The 17664-nt window shown below is 41.0% G+C and overlaps 1 protein-coding gene across 1 annotated transcript; it reads left to right on the plus strand.

Moving 5' to 3' along the window:
* Positions 1–263: 263 nt before the first annotated feature.
* On the plus strand, positions 264–14736 carry vegfaa (vascular endothelial growth factor Aa). Its single transcript, XM_086154882.1, has 7 exons — positions 264–1097; positions 2796–2838; positions 4819–5015; positions 6152–6228; positions 6325–6357; positions 10046–10177; positions 12246–14736. Exons 1-7 carry the CDS (start codon positions 1032–1034, stop codon positions 12265–12267), a joined length of 570 nt encoding a protein of 189 aa, XP_086011008.1. The 5' UTR covers positions 264–1031; the 3' UTR covers positions 12268–14736.
* Positions 14737–17664: the final 2928 nt, after the last annotated feature.

The raw sequence follows: 17664 nt of genomic DNA on the forward strand, positions 1-17664 counted from the left end.
TCATAATGTAGACACGAGAAATCTGCACGTACAGTATGCCTCACGAAATGTTTCACGACAGAGGAATGAGTGGAAAGTGTTGCGGAGGTAGTTTCCGTTTATCAATGACTATAGAGACTGAACGTAGCTCTGTGTAGGAGCGGGTTGGTCAACCTCAACCTCCCCCCCCCCCCCCAAACCCTCACTCTCCACCTGGACCGCCATTGGTTTTTCCCTCGCCCCGCCTCCTCGCCTCTTTATATTCAGTGCCAGTCGAGACAGCAGGCACTGAAAGCAGAGCAGACGCGGGGAGTCGCTGGTGCAGACGCGGAACCGCAGACGGTGTCCAGAGAAGCGGAACAACAGCACGGCACGGCAGAGGGCGCTGAGTGGGAGAGCGAGAGAAAAAAAAAAAAAATCAAACAAACAAAAAAAAAATAATAATAATAAGAGAGAAAAACACGCGGATTTTTTTTTTAATTTTTTTTTTGCGCAAGACAGCAAAAGGATCACAGCTCCCCATGTCTGTATCCCAGAACACACACACCTCCACGTTGGGGGATGAATGAGCGTAAAGAGACACAAGTGCGTAAAGTTGGTAAGCCGATCCGTCCGCTCGCAAACCCCCCCTACCCCACCTCCACTCCACTCCACCCGTGAACAGACCTGCTGACATTTTCCGAGGGGGTTCGTTCCCGTGGTCCCGGTTCCAGTGTGGACTTCAGAAGCCATCACAGTGTCTTTGTCTGTGGATGAGCGACGCTCGTCGGATGGTAACATTTCCAGTGGAGCGCTGATCGGAGATACCGGGGGGCTTTCTGTGACCGTGCCACATGCGCCTGGAAGATATGGGTTCGCCTTCGCTATAGCCAAGATTTGCCGCGGTTTTTTAAAATATTCATTTTTCATTTTTTGACTGAGTGCGTCAAAGCGTTTTTTTCCCCCACCCCTCCCCCTGCTTTTTTTTTGGCATTATTGTATTTATTTTTTCCTTTTTTTTTTTTCTAATCACACGACCACTGGGATTTTAAGAGTCGTCTGGAATTACAACCATGAACATTGTTGTCAGTTTGGTACAAATTCTTTTTGCAGCAGTTCTTCACTTATCCACTGTAAAGGTAAGAGTCTTTTTCTATTAAGAAAATTATATATATATATGTGAATATGTGTATATATGTATGTATGTAAATATAGGTAATGTTTCTGACAAGTTTTATCCATAAGCCTTTGTTGTCATCATTCTAAGTAGTTATTCATGATACATTGACGATTCTATTTCCCACATTCAAGTTTTTTTCCGCATGAGAAACGTAATTACATTGTAGTATAACCGTCTGTTAAGCTTGTATGTCAAACGCTTTTTCTCACGCAGGCGTGAGCGTGAGGAGTGAGCGATCCACATTTTTTCCTCCTTCTGTATGTCTAAAAACCCGGGGTCCCCCCAGCCCCCCCCTTCACGCACCCCCGTGCACGAAATAATCCATATACTGACGCTCACTTTAAGGCTTAACATAACAAAGCAAAGACACACCATGATTAAATTAATTTAACGCTGTGATAGAAAATAGCCTCATTTCGAGTTCATTAAATCACTAAATGTAAACTTCCATCTCTTTATTTGTCTCCCACCGGTATAATAAAAAGAAAACAACAATTCTAAATCATGAAAAAAAAATTATATATATATATATACACACATTTGGTTAATTACATTGTAACATCGGGATTACCAACAAAACCTCATTGAAAAGTACGTCACACGCGCTTCGAGATCGTGCGTGAGTCATTGTCAATGGGGGCAACTGCGCAATGTTTTACTTTTGAGTGTGTTAAAACTGCAAGAACTGCGAAAGGCGTCCGGTGTGACGCAGGACAGAGAGCACCGGCTGAACTCTGGACGCCGCGCCGCCGCTGCGTTCAGCCCCGCTCTGTTTGATTTCTCACGGTGATCCGGATTATATTCAAGCGGAGGCCCGGTTTCTCCTGTCCACCCCCGCGGGGTGCCCACCTCTTTCCCACCATATTTCTCTCTCTCTCTCTCTCTCTCTCTCTCCCTCTCTCTCTCTCTCTCTCACACACACACACACACACTCACACTCCCTCACGCAATATCTCCGGTGGTTACAGCAGCCGATCTCCAAAGGATGCCGTTTCGCCACGTCAAGTTTTCGTGATCAAACAAGCGCGTCTACTGTGAAACCCTTTCAAAATAAATGTACCCGCGTTAATATAATATGATATAATATAATATAATATAATATAATATAATATAATATAATATAATATAATATAATATAATATGTAATTGAGGCATATGATATGTATTGGGTGTTCAATATGCATTTTGACACCCCGATCTTGGCTTTGCATTACAAATTAACAAGTATTATTATCAGTGTGGATGACTTTACAGGGTGCACATATTCACGCCATACGCACACCCACACGCATATAGGCTATATTGCATTTTTTTTTTTTTTTGAAGAGAAATATAATGAAATGTCACTGCGCGCCTCCGAGCTTTTATTTTGAAATCAAAGATCCTCGCTCCTCTCGCCTGCGTGGTTGTCACCTGACATATTCAGAGAATCAGATATTTGTCCTTACAATTAATAATGGTGATTGATCGGTTTTAAATAATAATCGAGAATGTTATTCACCTGTCACGTGGATCTAGTCTGTTGTCTTCGCAGTGCATTTTAAATGAAAAAAAAATCATTAAAACAATAAGTCCTGTGGAGTCAGAACATTGGCTGTATACAAAGGTGGGGGGGAGAGAATGGCAATTAAAATATTTTCTGATGCATCTCTTACAGACTGCCAGCATTAACAAGGGACTGGATAAGAGTAAAAATGAGGGTAAGTGTCTCATCAATTTATTTATTTATTTGTAAACTTTTCACTTTGTCATGGGTCAGATGAATACAGAGCCATCTAGTGGACATGTAGTGAATGCCTTCATCTCCTTTGGCCATGTTTCATAAATTACTTCTCACAAATGGTTGAAGCTTTAATGGAATGACATTTATTTATTTATCTATTTATTTAATTATTTTACTTATTTATTCATTTATCACATGAAATTAAATTAAATAAAATTATTTTGATTTCATTTAATTTATTCTAATTTTATTTTATTATTACTATTTTTTTTTTTTTTTGCACTCATGACAACATGAGCTGAAGATTATTTTCCTTAGCTGAGAGGACAGGAATCAAAGTTCCAGAGATGGTGAAAGGTCTGAGTTGGGACTTTGGAGTCATCATAAAAAGTGGGCCAGATTTCAAAACAAGACTTGAGTGGAACAAAAGAAAGAAAGAAAGAAAGAAAGACAGAAAGAAAGAAAGAAAGAATGGGGCCGATGAACCTCCTTCCTTCTCTTGTAAGGACTTGTGTCCTCTGATGGTTGCCAGCCAGGGCTGAATGCTGTGTGTATTGTTTGTTTGACTGTTCAGGCCAAGGCTGGACCCGCTGGATGTGATAGATATAGGCAGCGATTTTCCGCTCCAGACACCATCTCTAGGCCAGTACAGGGCCGTGTGATTGTTAGTATTTGTGGTTGGACAGGGAGTGTGCCACCTGCATGCTACTGACCTTCACACGCTACCGCTATCACAGATCACCCCACCTGTCAGGAGCTGTCATATGCACTGAGATAAAACTGCTCAGATTACGCCCGCTGGTTCGCCCTAAACTCTAATGGAGATGACATATTACATCCACGTCAGCCACGAAGATAAAAGTTAGAATTATATGTCTTTCAGACTCACAGAATATCATTAAAGCAACAACGTGCACATAGGGTTAGTTACACTTTCCGAGCGCCTATTCCTTGTGCCGGAGGGAAATACATGGTCGCGGTTCTTTGCGGATCTACATGTGCTGAGCAAACTTCACCTAAAATAATCAAAGTGTGAAGGAGTGTTGGTTTGGAGGAACCCTTGCAAACAACTTCCACAACTATGAGATGATTCGTGTTGGACTAGTCGAAGCTTTGGCTTACAGTCATTGTGATGCTTGAAAACAAACTTGGGGAAAAAAGAAGGCAGCGTTTGAGGATGTGATGACACCGGGTTTTAATCTGATCAAATGTGGCCTGATCAGTTTTTGAGCTGACTATATTACTAGATTTGGAAGATCTAACCATATAAAACCACAGTTTTACATGATGAATTTCAGACATTTCTCAATCAATGAAATGTATCGAATTTTCCCCTTTAGGTAAGAATACAGCTGAGTACAGCTGAGTACAGGGCAACCTGAATTTTCATTATAAATATTTGAGAATCAGTTTATAAATGGACCCTCAGCCCACCTCGACTACACGGTGGTGGGCTTCATGGAGTCACATGTTAGATGTGAACCCTGGCGCCACTTGCCCGAGGTTAGGCTGCTCCTGACAAACCAGAGGTCAGCAGTTAGCCAGGGGTCGCTGGGAACCCAGTCTGATGGACTGCTGGGTGGATTATTCTGGGCTACTCATGGGATGGAAACATAGCTTTCAATATGTGGTGCACTTTTGATTGAGGATTTTGATCAGACTGTAACTTTTTACACTTTGTGTCATTATCTAATCCATTTGGTTAATGCTGAAACGGTCAGTTGCGTAATTACAGTGCCTTCCTAATGGAATAAGGGTATTTGAATTTTGGATTAGAAGGGTGATCTCTAAACCTTTGCTGCTCAGGCCATGGTTTCATTGCACTTGGTGTTGTGTTATTTGGCAACTCCTAGGAATTCAACAAACATAGTCCCTCTGTCTTCTTCACCAACAAAAATTTGAATACAAACATGATGGTGGTAATTACGATTGTGAAAAAGAATATGTCCTTTTTCAGTCATCCAGTTCACAGAGGTCTTTGCGAAGAGCATGTGCCAGGCGAGGGAGCAGCTGGTGGACATCTCCCACGAGTACCCCGAGGACACAGAACACACGTATATCCCCTCCTGCGTGGCCATCAAGCGCTGTGGAGGCTGCTGCAATGACGAAACGATGGAGTGTGTACCCACTGAAACCCGCAACATCACATTGGAGGTGAGCTACATGTATATGAGACATATACAAGTTTTAAAAGGATTTTCACTGTGATTTTTGTGTAATGGTTTTGAATTTTGAGAGCAAAAGAGATTTGACAATGGGGTTAGTTTGCTAAGTTTTCTTTAGTTTGGGCCTGAATGACATTACCTTTATCCCTACAAAACCTATTTTATGTAAGGATAAAACCTCTTGGTGATTCATAGATGTCCGTAGTGGAAAAGTTCAAGTTTCCCTTTGTGTTCTGAATGGTATTTGCCAATCACGTCTGAGTGGACTTTGATTCCACACATGAAACCAGGCAAGTTCAGACTTAAGGAGCACAAAGGATGTATTGGCAGAATGTATCGGTTGAAATCCATGGTCTAATGACAATACTGTTCTTTTTTTTTTTTTTTTTTCTTTTCTGACGGCATTCATAGTTCGAAACAGAACCCAGCCATAGATGTCTCTCAACTCAATTTCCATTACAGCTTTTCCAAGACGCAAACTGACCAGCAAAGTATAAACAAAATTTTGGCCCTGTCCCCAAAGGCTATTCATAGCCGATGGCTTTTGAGATTGCTGATCACCTGATGCAAGTCTCATGATGTTGACGCAGTTAACTCCGCCCACTGGTAGAGAGCGTAGAAAGTAATTGCAGGCCAATGTAGAGGCCGTGCTTAGATTATTTGGCCTTCATACCGATTTTAAATTTGAGACTGGAAAGTCATTTTTTGTCTCATATAGATCAGGAAAACGTGGTTTTCGGACTGAGGTTTGTACTCGGTGTATGTCTGGACTCTTTTAGAGGCGCACGGATTTTATACAGAGCAGAGAAAGTGAAGCAGAGACATGGCATTTCAGACATGCCGTTTACTTCGGACTATGTTCACAGCAATGTCTGTGTGGTCAAAGCCTACCCCGGCCTCTGAAAGTGCCTGCTGGTCAGCATGCATGATGGCTTAGGAAGTATGCTACGCAGACAATCCATGTCTTCAAGTCATAGGGGTTAAGGGCGGTCAGGGTTGTGGTGTTTAGACTGTATTCTCGAATGATGGAGGTGTAGAAGCGAGCGACCTCGTCTCTACAAAGTCCCATTGATATTTGTTTTAAAACTGATCCTTCCCTTGTTTTGTCCTGTGTTTTTTCTCAAGGTTCTCCAACTCAGAACGTCGGTAATACAACATAAATTTCATTTAAGTTTCACAGAGCATCAAAAGTGCGAGTGCAGGTAAGAGACTGCGGTTGGCGTTCCCCCGACCGAAAATAATGTGATGAAAAGCAAAAAGCAAAAGCTAAAATAACATGCTCATTTCTCTTTTAACAGACAAAAGCCAGATGTTCAAGCAAAGACAGAATAGTAAGTACGTGTTCTGTGTTGTTACATGTCATTCATGTCAATTGCTTTTCTCTGAACTGTCCAAGTTGAGGTGGATGATTCTTGGTTTGCTTGGGTTGCAAGGACCATGATCATATATGTGACATTTAAATGTGTTTTGGTGAATTTAGATGCACAAAGATTCAGGCATGCAGGCGTTCACAGAATCCTCAAATTACGTTCTACTAAAATGGGATGCACATAGACGCCCCTTCTTTTTCTCTAATTCTATACATTGAGCGGAGAGAGGTAACATTTAGTCGCCTCCAGGTGCAACAGAGCTTTTTTCCCCCCGGGTCAGACGTTTGAAAACATAGGCAAAATTATCAATGCTATTTATTCTCAAAACATCTTATGCATTATTAACGTCCAGCTGTGTCCCATGCTGTTGGTTTGAAGAGTATCTATATTGACATATTTATATCACCTCATAAAATTTCCCAGCGATGCAAAGAACCAAAAAAAGTTGCAGCATCCTGTTTGTAAGCATGCTTGCTCTGTCGCATCTTAGCCCCTAAGGGTGCAATGCTGCGCTAAAGTCATGGGGTCCTATTGACTGGGTCGGGGGTCGGGGTGGGTTAATTCCCCTCGGTAAAGAGTATGATTTCGGAACTTGCTTTGAGAATACATCGGAAAACTTTAGTGCCGCTCATTTGATCATCCTTCGGGTTGCGGTTAACATGAGTTTTGTCCGTCTAGAGACAGGAAATCTGGTTTGCTGTATTTCTGTAAGGTTGTGGTTTATTTGGAAAGAACGTGTAATCCATGCTGCTCTTGTACAGGTTAGTTTCACTACTTCCGTGCAGGCACTGGGCACTCATTGGATATGTCCGTCTGTAGTTGCTTGGCTGGATTTCAGCAGCCAGACTTGGAATGATATGGGATGTACTCGCTTTATGGTCATTATGTTACACCATCTAATGGGTTAAGCTAAAATGGACATACAACTCGGCCTTCGATGCTTCCCGACAAAGATTTGTTACTTTTAAAATGCCCCCGATCTCCAGGCTATCCCGATCATGCATGTTTAGTATAGATTTTGTCGGTGTAAAATAGATTCCTCACACTCCAAGGGCTGTTCTTTTTATAGCGGTTTTAGTGCTTTGTGGTCCTGCTATAACAGCGTGAGTGGTTTCGGCGTAGCCGGCTGGCTTTGGACCACCCGCTGCCGTCTGCACCCCCCTTAGCTACTTCCCCCCCAGTCTAATCATGGCAACAGGTGTCATGCACTTAACCTATTTTTATTTTTAGTGGTGTAAATAGAGGATGAACTCAGAGATGGTCCCGTTGTTCGCTGAGAGAACTCACTCGCTGCCTCAAATGACACAAGGGTAACGTGTATTTGACATATGAATGCGTTCGGCTCGAGTGCCAGCTCCCCAGCAGCAGATCGGGTTGTTTAAGTGGATAAGAAGTGTGCGTGTGTTGGTGAACTGTGGCTCGGCAGGTTGAGACCCAGCAGAGCGGTGGAGGAGAGATGGGATCATGTTAACTAAGTCAAATCCGTTTGTCATGGGGTTGAGCTTCGCCCAGCCTTGCTGGAAGACTGCCTGTCACTGTGCACGTAGTCAGCTAATGCACTTTGCAGCAGGGTGGAGTGCCGGTGTTATAAAGAGATTGTGGTCATTCATTCAGTCATAGGAACATACATCTTGATATGCCTTATATCAGCAAATTCAGTTAGGGCTCAGATCAAGAATGGTACAAAGTTTGTTTCATCGGTGAAAATCATGGTATCACTTGAATCAAACCAAAATAAATCGGACGAAAATTAGCGATACATTACTTCAAGACAAAAAACAGAAGAAAGAAACCAGGCTGCTGATTAATCTGAGCCCCGGTCTTGTGATGTGGCTCAGTATCCACCGAGCTAAAATTATAAAGCATACCTACTTTAGTTGAATATTTCAGTTTAGCTTTATGAGCTATTGATTGAACCCTGCATGACTCTCCCTGCATCTGTTCAGACGTCTCTTCTATCTCTCTTTTTTTTTTTCCTCCCAGCATTTCCGCCTTGTTGTTAGGGGAAAAGAACAAAAGAGGCTAAAATTAATCTCCTGCCCGAGCATATTTTGGAATAGTTCGTGATGATCCCCCGCCCCTTCCCTCAACATCAAACAACGGTTATGAAACGAACATTTTTGTAACTTCCACCTTGTCTGATTTGTGCAGGAGACAACAGACACTGTTTAGACGATGCTTATCCTTAATGCCGTCTGCCGCTGTGCAGTGTCCTACACTGATAACAGCCTAATTTCTCTGTTTCGAGCACGTTATCATTTGCCATGTCTCCTCTAGTTTTAAATGATATTGGCCCATGGCGGTGTGCTGACCTTTAATGAAATATAGACGTGCTGACAAGGGACATGTTTAACCTTGGGAGGCTCACCGATAAGTTTTTGCTTTGGACTGTTTCGCTCCTGTTTTCATTGAGAGGTTTTTGAGGTTGATAGACGATTGATCCCGCTGGTTGGACCAGTGCTAAGCAAAGTGAAATCAGTCCAATGAGACAAAGCATCGCTTCTTGTTGCCCCTCGGTTACCACCCCCTATATCTAGTTATATCCATGTTTTGTCTCGGTTGTGACCTTTCCATCTTTAAAACAGCAATGGTACTGATACTTGAACAGCTAAGGCGTGCATCCCAACTTCACCTCTCAATGTTACTTCCTTTTGGTTTCGTTTGCCATTTTAATATCAACTGGAGTTGACATATAAATACTATTTGAAGACATTTTTACTTCAATACCACCATAAAATATGCAGGAACTGTATTTTAGAATAGGCAAAGGGACGCAAGAAACTTTAGTGCTCTCTGCTTTGTAGAAAATGTTGCTTTTTTTGCAATGTTTTGCAACCAAACTCCATTTAAAATGTAATTTCATAGCTATTTTGGTTAAAGATTAAAGAAGAAATATTCAAAATATCCCAAAATGTTTGCAAACAAAGTTCCCGAAAATGTCTTTCTGAGTACAAAAAACAGTTTCCTTCGTTTCCTTTGCGAATACAAACCTTTTGTTTTGTACATACCTCCCTTGCTATTGCACTGACTCACTTGGAAAATTAAAGTCATTTATTTATTTGCCCTGATTTGAGCTTTCACAGAGAGCAAGTCAGCAGGAATATATTTTCTGTCCACAAGCTCAGCAAATCATAAAATACAATTTTTTTGCATCTTTTTGAAGGCACTAAAATAGATAATTCTTCTAAAGATCATTATTTGGATGTAGTTTAAATAAAGTCACTTCCAATATGAATTTTAATTTGGCAATCTAGATAGGTCTCGTGTCCGAGGATCTAGTGAGTACAGGGTCAGAGACGCATTGGAGATGGACTTACTGCAAAGCCCCTCTGAATGAATAAACCCACCTTGAGCCACCTCGAAACTGTTAAACACACAATGTATGGCCTCGTCTAACTCCTGGAGCAGTTCAGACACACCTTGGACATACAGTGGCTAAAGGGCACCGGGATTAGTATTAAGAGAGTAAACACATTTATTATCTTCATTCATACAGCGGCCTTTTTAAAGGTCAGGATGGAGGGTGGGATGTGAGAAGAGGGGTGGGTCAGGGATGTTGCATGAGTGTCTGTGTCTGCCCTTTCTGCAGAATTCGCTCTATAGCTTAGATTTCTCTCTCTCTGTCTCTCCCTTTTTGCTTCCCTTGCAGCCACTGTGCGCCTTGCTCAGAGAGAAGAAAGCGCTTGTTTGTGCAGGACCCTCTCACCTGTAAATGTTCCTGCAAATTCACACAATTAGACTGCAAGTCCAGGCAACTTGAGTTAAACGAAAGAACTTGCAGGTTTGTTTACCGTACATATTGCTATAAACAACGTGCCTTGAACACCCCCTGGTCCCACCACCAATTTTTTTTATGCTCTCGTCTATCCAGATGTTTCACTGCTTCCAGCATAGACGGGTTCCCTGCTGAGAAATGCATGCTATCCTGCTTTAAATGTTGTGTTGTGTTTGTAGATGTTGAGCGCGGTGGCTCCGTTCCTCTCTTTGCTTGCATTGTGTGTCGTCTTAACGCCAACACTCACACAGCCTGGTCCGATGACACCATGAGATTGTGCCTAAAATGTAGCTTTATTATGTAATGTGACTGCTAGTACGGCACCATGTTTTTCTTCAGTTCTGAATGAACAACCATCTGAAGGGTGTGGGCCCGAAACTTGCTGACGTAGATGTCCCATATTAGGGCGGTCAGACATCCAGGCAATGACAACACTATTCAAAATCTAAACCCATTTGGTGTTTTTATCAACCCTTTTGATACATAAGAGTAGCTATTGGGAATTTACAATGGGAGATCATTTGATAATAAGCATTACATTAATGGATACATAAGTAGTAAGTAATGATCTAAATAACATGCCTCTATTGTAATTGATACTTTTTTCTTGTATTTCTAATTTGATGAAAGATACAGGAAAAAAGAAGTGGCTGAATCCAATTTGAACTTGATTTTGAACTTGATTTTTTGGGGCGACGATATGTGCCTTTCAACCGCAATAATCAAAATGAAAAAAAAAAGTAAATATTGTGAATATGCCGTGTATTATACTTGTTTATACAAGGCATGTTCTTAATAATAAAAAACACATTTTTTTTCTTGAATATTACAGTAACCCAAATAACCATTATTTTTCAAAACAAAATAAGCCTTCTCAAAATTATTTTATTTTTTACCTGACTTCAGCTGGGACTCAAATGAAAAAGATACAACATATGTGCCTTCAAACACATCAAATTATATTCACATTTGTATGATTTCACACCGATTGGGTTCTGCAATAACCAGGAATTATGTTATCACATTATCATAGCGTTATTATTTTGAAGTTTCGCAAATGATTATATAATATAGTGCCTATGCTGCCTGCCTGTTTCTTACACCTGCATCAATTTTATGATTAATGAAATGCTAACAGTAATAAGTTCAAAACATCACCCTGTCCACAACAAAGAATTAACAATCTCATTGGGCCTTTACCCGAGGGCCTCTGACCTCCGGAGGTAGCATTCACCAGCCATTTAGAACAATTCAAACACCACATATTCGGCATTGCATCAGTTGCATCAAATTCTTTCTATGAAAATTGCTTATTTTATGGTAATTGTGGCCATTTTTCAGACCAATCTCCAGTTGTTTGTTTACTGATTCTCATGTAATGTTTGACATCTCTCCACTGATTTGTTCAGTCATAATTTGAGAGTGTAGAAAAGGTAGTTTTTTTCTCCCCTGGTGATTTTACACACAGGGGCCTCATGCCTCCTTAATCCCTGCCTGCCTACCTGTGTGCAGCACAGCCAAATAGAGAAATGCTGCCTCTAGTTAACAAGGCTCCATGACCTCCCCTGACCCAGCCATTTCCATGACCTCTGACCCCCCTCCTCTCCCCCTCGAGGGCCCCCCACACTGCTCTGGATTTAGAGAGCCACACACACTCACACGTCAGGGTGGAGTGGCCAGCTACAAGATTCCCATTGGCTGTTTGGGGACCAGGAGAGAGGGCTGGTAGGAGCTTAGGTCCCTCCTCCTCCTCCTCCTCCTCCTTCTCCTCACAGCTTCAACCCCTAAGCCCTGTGAACATTGGCTAAGAATTGACAGGGAAAATAGGTGGGATGTTTGTGCCTCACCGAAATATATATTGAAATGTACATTTCTATGTATTGCTGAGCAATAGCACATAGACATCACCCTGCTTTCACTCCCTTCCTGGACCTCCCGTGTTTGACCTGTCTATAAACAACCCCTCTACCCCATCCGGTTTTGCACGGATCATTTGTTCGGCAACTTTATGCACATCACAATCCACCCCTTTGCTGCTTGTCACTCAACCAGATGTCCACCTTGTCCTCCACAGATGTGAGAAACCGAGGAGATGAGGGAGGAGAGGCGGAAGACACTGTTATGAAGGAATTTTTTTTGGCACAGCACTTTGAACTCTGAGGATGCATTCCCTGCAAGAACACTAAACGACAATGCAAGACGGGAGGCTCTGGATGCTGATCACTGTCTGATTTTGGCCTAAGCCTATCCACATATATATATATTTACACATGTAGGTGTACATGTGTTTATACAGTATACACACACACACACACACACACACACACACACACACACACACATATATATGTATATATATACATATATATATGGATATATGCATATATATATAATCTAAGTACAACGACAATGTGTATTGCTGCTACTATTTAAAGCAAAACGAATACGCCATTGGCGTGTGAAAAGTTTCAGTGGCAGTCTGCTCAAGGGTGGCGTTGGGGGGAAAAATATCTTTAATGTAACACTTCACTGGATGCTGGTCTGCTGTGGATCTTAAATATTTCTTATCAAGAAAACCTGGTGACCACAGTCTTTTCCATCAGTGCAGCAGAAGACAAACCTGCCTCCAGCGTGTTGTAGGGGAGGCTGAAAAACACACGAGCGAGTGGACATTGTACTTGAACTGAACGGCAGGTCCAAAGACTGTTTTCCTTCTGTGACATGATGTGAAGTTTTGTCTCCACTGTACGACGGGATGACAGTTGGGCGGCGAGGATGCGCCGAGACGTTCTCGCCGAGATTGCTGACACGACTGCTGACACAGGTTACGTGCTGTGGTGACGGATAATGTGAAGATGATTTTTTTTTGTTTTCCCTTGTGGGGGGGAGGGTTACGTGATGACATGAAAAAAACTGAATTCAAGATTTGTTGATGATGGTGACGTTAAACCAGTAATCAGGCTTGTTAAAGTTGCCCCCAAAGTTGCCCCCTGACAGGGGGCAACTTTGACAAACCTTCAAGGGCGTCAAAGTGAAAACCATTCGGGGTTAAAGGCGTTGAACCACTACCGGGTCCTGCCGCCTTCACGCAACTTTTCCCAGGTCGGAAAACATACAGATTTTTTTCTTTTTGTGCACAGAGTTTATAATTTGTATTTTAAGGTATTGTGTAATTTCACAAGATGTCATCAGACCATGCTGTCTAAAGGGATATTACTGTAGGTATATACGGAGACAAGAAGTAACTTTATGATCATGCCACTGTAGAATTCCTCAACCTTTCTGTTTTGTTTTAAAGGCTTTGTGTGTGACCCAAAGAAATAGCTAAGCATCCACAACAGAGCAGTTCATCCTCAACGATCTGTATATACTTACTAGATATCCCTTTGTCTAGTAGACTACATTTAATTTATAGAATATGTTCAGTATTCTGTATGATAATATTTATATGCAGTGTTAAGGTATTTTTTTTTGTCCTCCTCAACTGTTTTTTTTTTTTTTGGAGATTGATCATGTATGACTGTAGATGCCTTTTTTGTGGGAAAAAAAGGCCTGAGAGACAATGCTTTGACATTCCTGATTTAAACTAAAGCTGCGTTACTCACCAGCCAGACGAGGAATCACGGTGGGCCTTTGACCGATAGAAACCCCAGCCATCAACATGTGCGTGAATGATGCGCCAGCACAGGTGTTTTTCATTTTGGACTTGGCCGATGGACATGTGGTTTTGCACTTGTTGGCCCAAGACACGTCATAAGGAGGACTGAAGGGGTCTCATTGCCGCTGCTCAGTTCGGACCTAATTTAGTGAAGACTGTCCAATCAGATTAGGGTCTTTAGTCTGAGGGTGGTAAACTGGCACCGTGTTTTCTCCATAGTCCTCCCTACCCTATTCTTTCATATCCAGGAGGACACCACTGCTAACCACAAACATGTCCTGTCTTATTAAACTGTTACCATATGAGAAATTGTTGTTGAGTTGCCACCTAAAACAAACAAACAAAAAAAAAAAAAAAAGACATCAGGTTTTTCGAAAGTTTGTACTTCTATGTTGCAAAAATCTCGTTAGCCACAATAGGAGGATCGATCCCATGGAAACCCATGGGATTGATGTTAAATACGAAATAATGGTTTATTACACATAGATTTCATTTTTTCTGTTGTAGAGGTGTGATTTTCTGTGTACTTTTCAGAGCAGCCGTTTTAACAGGAAATTCGAGGCTGTTGAAGAGATTGTGCCCTCCTCATGGGCTAATGCATTATGCAATTTTAAAACATAAAACAATGGTTTTTTTTTTTAATCAGCAAAAAGGAAATTTTCCCAAATTTGGAAAATTTGATTTGCGTTAGGAGAAAAATCTGTATGAAAAATTAAGAACGTGTATGAAATTGTTATGCAATTTCAATTGGCGTTATCAGCCAGCCATGTTGTACTTCAACTCATTGGCGCAATGGCGCCTTTATTTGTGACGAAACAAACCCTCAGTCATATCAAGAGAAAACACTCTTTGACCAAAAACAGAGAAAACCATCCAGCACTCCTTCCCTGGTGCCGCCCACCACCCTCCACCCAGTATGCGTCGATTCAACCACCCTCAAACTAAAGTCCCAACTGTTTTCCCCAACTGGCTGCTGCGCTATAGAGCCCACACCTCTTAAGTCCTCTGTTGATGAGAACATTCTCTTTGTATTTAAAGACAAACTTTTGTTTTTTGAGTTTGTACATCCACAAAAATATTTTAGTATATTTTCACATTAATATATTTATTGGTGCTTTCAAATGTTTTACTATATTACTACTCATTTTTGTTGTTTTTAGTGTAACTATTAAAACATATTTATTTTGAAAATATATGGTTTCACTTTATTTGTTCAGCAGACATGACGCGAAATGTTGTTGTCTGGTGAAGGAACCAGATTATTTCTAGTTGAAGTTCTGAGAAGTTCCTTCAATATTTTTATATGTGAGGTTTTTGAGGTCACTGCAGGACAGCGCAAGCATAAACAGGCAGTGGTCTTTTATTGTTGCTAACTTATATTACACCATTTCTCCCCACATGTGTGGGGAGAAAACCTTGAATTAACATTTCCTTATTTATGAACTTACATTATACAGTCACAAAAATGTCCGAAAAATCCTCATAAACATTTTAAACATAATTTTCCAATTAAAGGAGAGGTACCCTTTTGGATAAAGAACTGACTAAATCCTTTCAGATATGTGGAGAAATAAGAAAAGACTAAGCTGACTCTGCCAGTGTCTCAACAGAGCAGGAACTCGCATCTCATGTTTAAATACACCATTTCTTACTTTCAATTATATAACAGGTTTAAGAAAATATACATGATATAAAAACGTATAATAAGCAACAGAAGCTTCATAACGATGTCACGTTTACACATACCTATCCTGTGGAAATGTAGAGTACAAACATTTACCGGCAATTCTATCAAAACATGTTTATTGTCTTTTCGGAGCCAGAAACCTTCGCCTCAGCAGCTGAAACACACAAAACTGTCAATTACTCCTCTAAAGGCCTCTTACTGCAAGGGTTGTTTGTTTCATACGCTCAGCCTGATTTATCGAACATTTTATTTCTAAAGTTAACAACTGAATATTAAAAATAAATGAATATTTATTTTTCTTTAAGTCTACTTACTAAGTAATTCCATTTATGGAACAATGAAAAAGGAGATTTCCAATTTATCATCTTTAAAATGCTTTGCTTGTAAATCGCAAAAGGGAAGAAAATGTTTAAAAACTGTTCCAAAATTAGACAAGCAAGTAACTTCCTATCAATGGGCATCAAAAAGCATAAAATACACCAATTAATTATTCGCTCAATTAAATTTGTCCTCTGAACCCAAAGTTGTGGCAAAATCAGAAAACCATAATACGGCTTAAATTAAGGAGTCTAAAAAACAGAAGGACGCACTGTCATTCTACTTCAAATAACAACTTGTATGTTGTTGATGATTAGTTTCCTTGGAGTTTTCCAGAATATCTGACACAGCTGTTCTGTTGTTGTCATCTGGAAAACACATCAACTGGTTCCCATAAAGGCAAATGTCAGGGGCAGCCGGCGACACTCACTGCGATATTCTAAACTACTCGGCTCCGCAGCGGTTTGCTTTTACTTTTCTTGTACGTGCAGCTCAGCTGCTAGAATGACGATCCCTCCAAACAGAGGGTTGGCGGTTCTATTCCTGGCGCCTCCTTTCTGCGGGCCAAAGTGTGCTTGGTCAAGACACTGAACCCCCAGTTGCTCCTAATGGCCATTGGTGTGCGAGAGTATGTGAATGGATGAAGGTAATCTATTTTTGTGTGAAACCATTTACAAATCAGGGAAACAATTACATTTGTGATGATCTGGGGGATATTTCCATTACATTACATTACATTGCATTTGGCAGACGCTTTTATCCAAAGCGACTTACAATAGAGGACATAGGGACTGCAAATACACGATGCACAGGAAATATACAGAACAGTAAGCTTGGGTTAGTGAGAGTTTTTTTTTTTTTTTTTTGACAAAGACATACACACACACACACACACACACACACACACACATTGCATAGCCTAACTATCCTCCTCTTTTAACTCTCCAGGTAGTATTGACTCATTTACCAGGGAGAAGTCATCATTGGTTGAAGGTTTGGATGGAAACATCTAACTATTCAAGTGACATTCAGATTCACTCTTAACTCATACCATGTGTTTGAGATAAGTGTTTATGTTTTTGTTCCTGAAGATGAAGACAACAGGTATTCAAGTCCCTCTTGAGTCCAATTTGACATTTTGAGCCTAAACCGCAGCATTTTTCCAAGCCTCACTATAACCCAGCCTGACGTTTACCGTTATAAATGCTAGATGTATTAACGTGATAAAACCTCCAAATCAGCATCACATTAAAAGGCTCATGTCAGTTAATAATGTAAAAATAATTTCCTCCATTCCAAAGCCACATTAAAAACCGTTTGTGGTGATACAATGTTGTACAGAGAAATTTCTCTTCTACTTCTTTTCCATCTCAGCTATTCCCTTCAGGGGTTGACACAGCCAATTATCTGCCCCGATCTAACCCTCTCCCCTGCATCCTCATTTCTAACACTAACTGAATTCATGTCCTCTTTCACTACATCCATCAGTCTCCTCTTTGGTCCTCTAGGCCACCTGATCCTGCTTTGTACATGGTCCAAAACATCTCATTCTAACTTCATTTCCAAAACATCCAACATGTGCTGTTCCTCTGATGGACTCATTCCTGATCCTATCCATCTATCTCTGAACTAAGCATTGCCAGTCTCCTCTATCACACCTGAAACCTTTTCCCCCTGTTCCATCTTGCTTTCACATGTATCTTCACCTTATATTACATTACATCACTGTCATTTGGCAGACACTTCTATCCAAAGTGACTTACAAAATGTGCAATTCAGTCACCGAAGATCCGAAGTAGCAGTAGTCGGAAGTCAAAAGTGACCATTCAA

This window comes from Fistularia commersonii, chromosome 11 (genome assembly GCF_037954325.1).
Source record: "Fistularia commersonii isolate RoL2024-O1a breed Wild chromosome 11, RoL_Fcom_v1.0, whole genome shotgun sequence".
Lineage (NCBI taxonomy): Eukaryota > Metazoa > Chordata > Actinopteri > Syngnathiformes > Fistulariidae > Fistularia > Fistularia commersonii.

What these genes read in the sequence shown, in the direction of transcription:
- vegfaa (XM_086154882.1), top strand. Translation starts at nt 1,032, where the DNA reads ATGAACATTGTTGTCAGTTTGGTACAAATTCTTTTTGCAGCAGTTCTT. An exon ending in GTTCAAGCAAAGACAGAATA is followed by an intron (nt 6,358 to 10,045) that starts GTAAGTACGTGT and finishes CTTCCCTTGCAG; the next exon opens with CCACTGTGCGCCTTGCTCAG. An exon ending in TTAAACGAAAGAACTTGCAG is followed by an intron (nt 10,178 to 12,245) that starts GTTTGTTTACCG and finishes TGTCCTCCACAG; the next exon opens with ATGTGAGAAACCGAGGAGAT.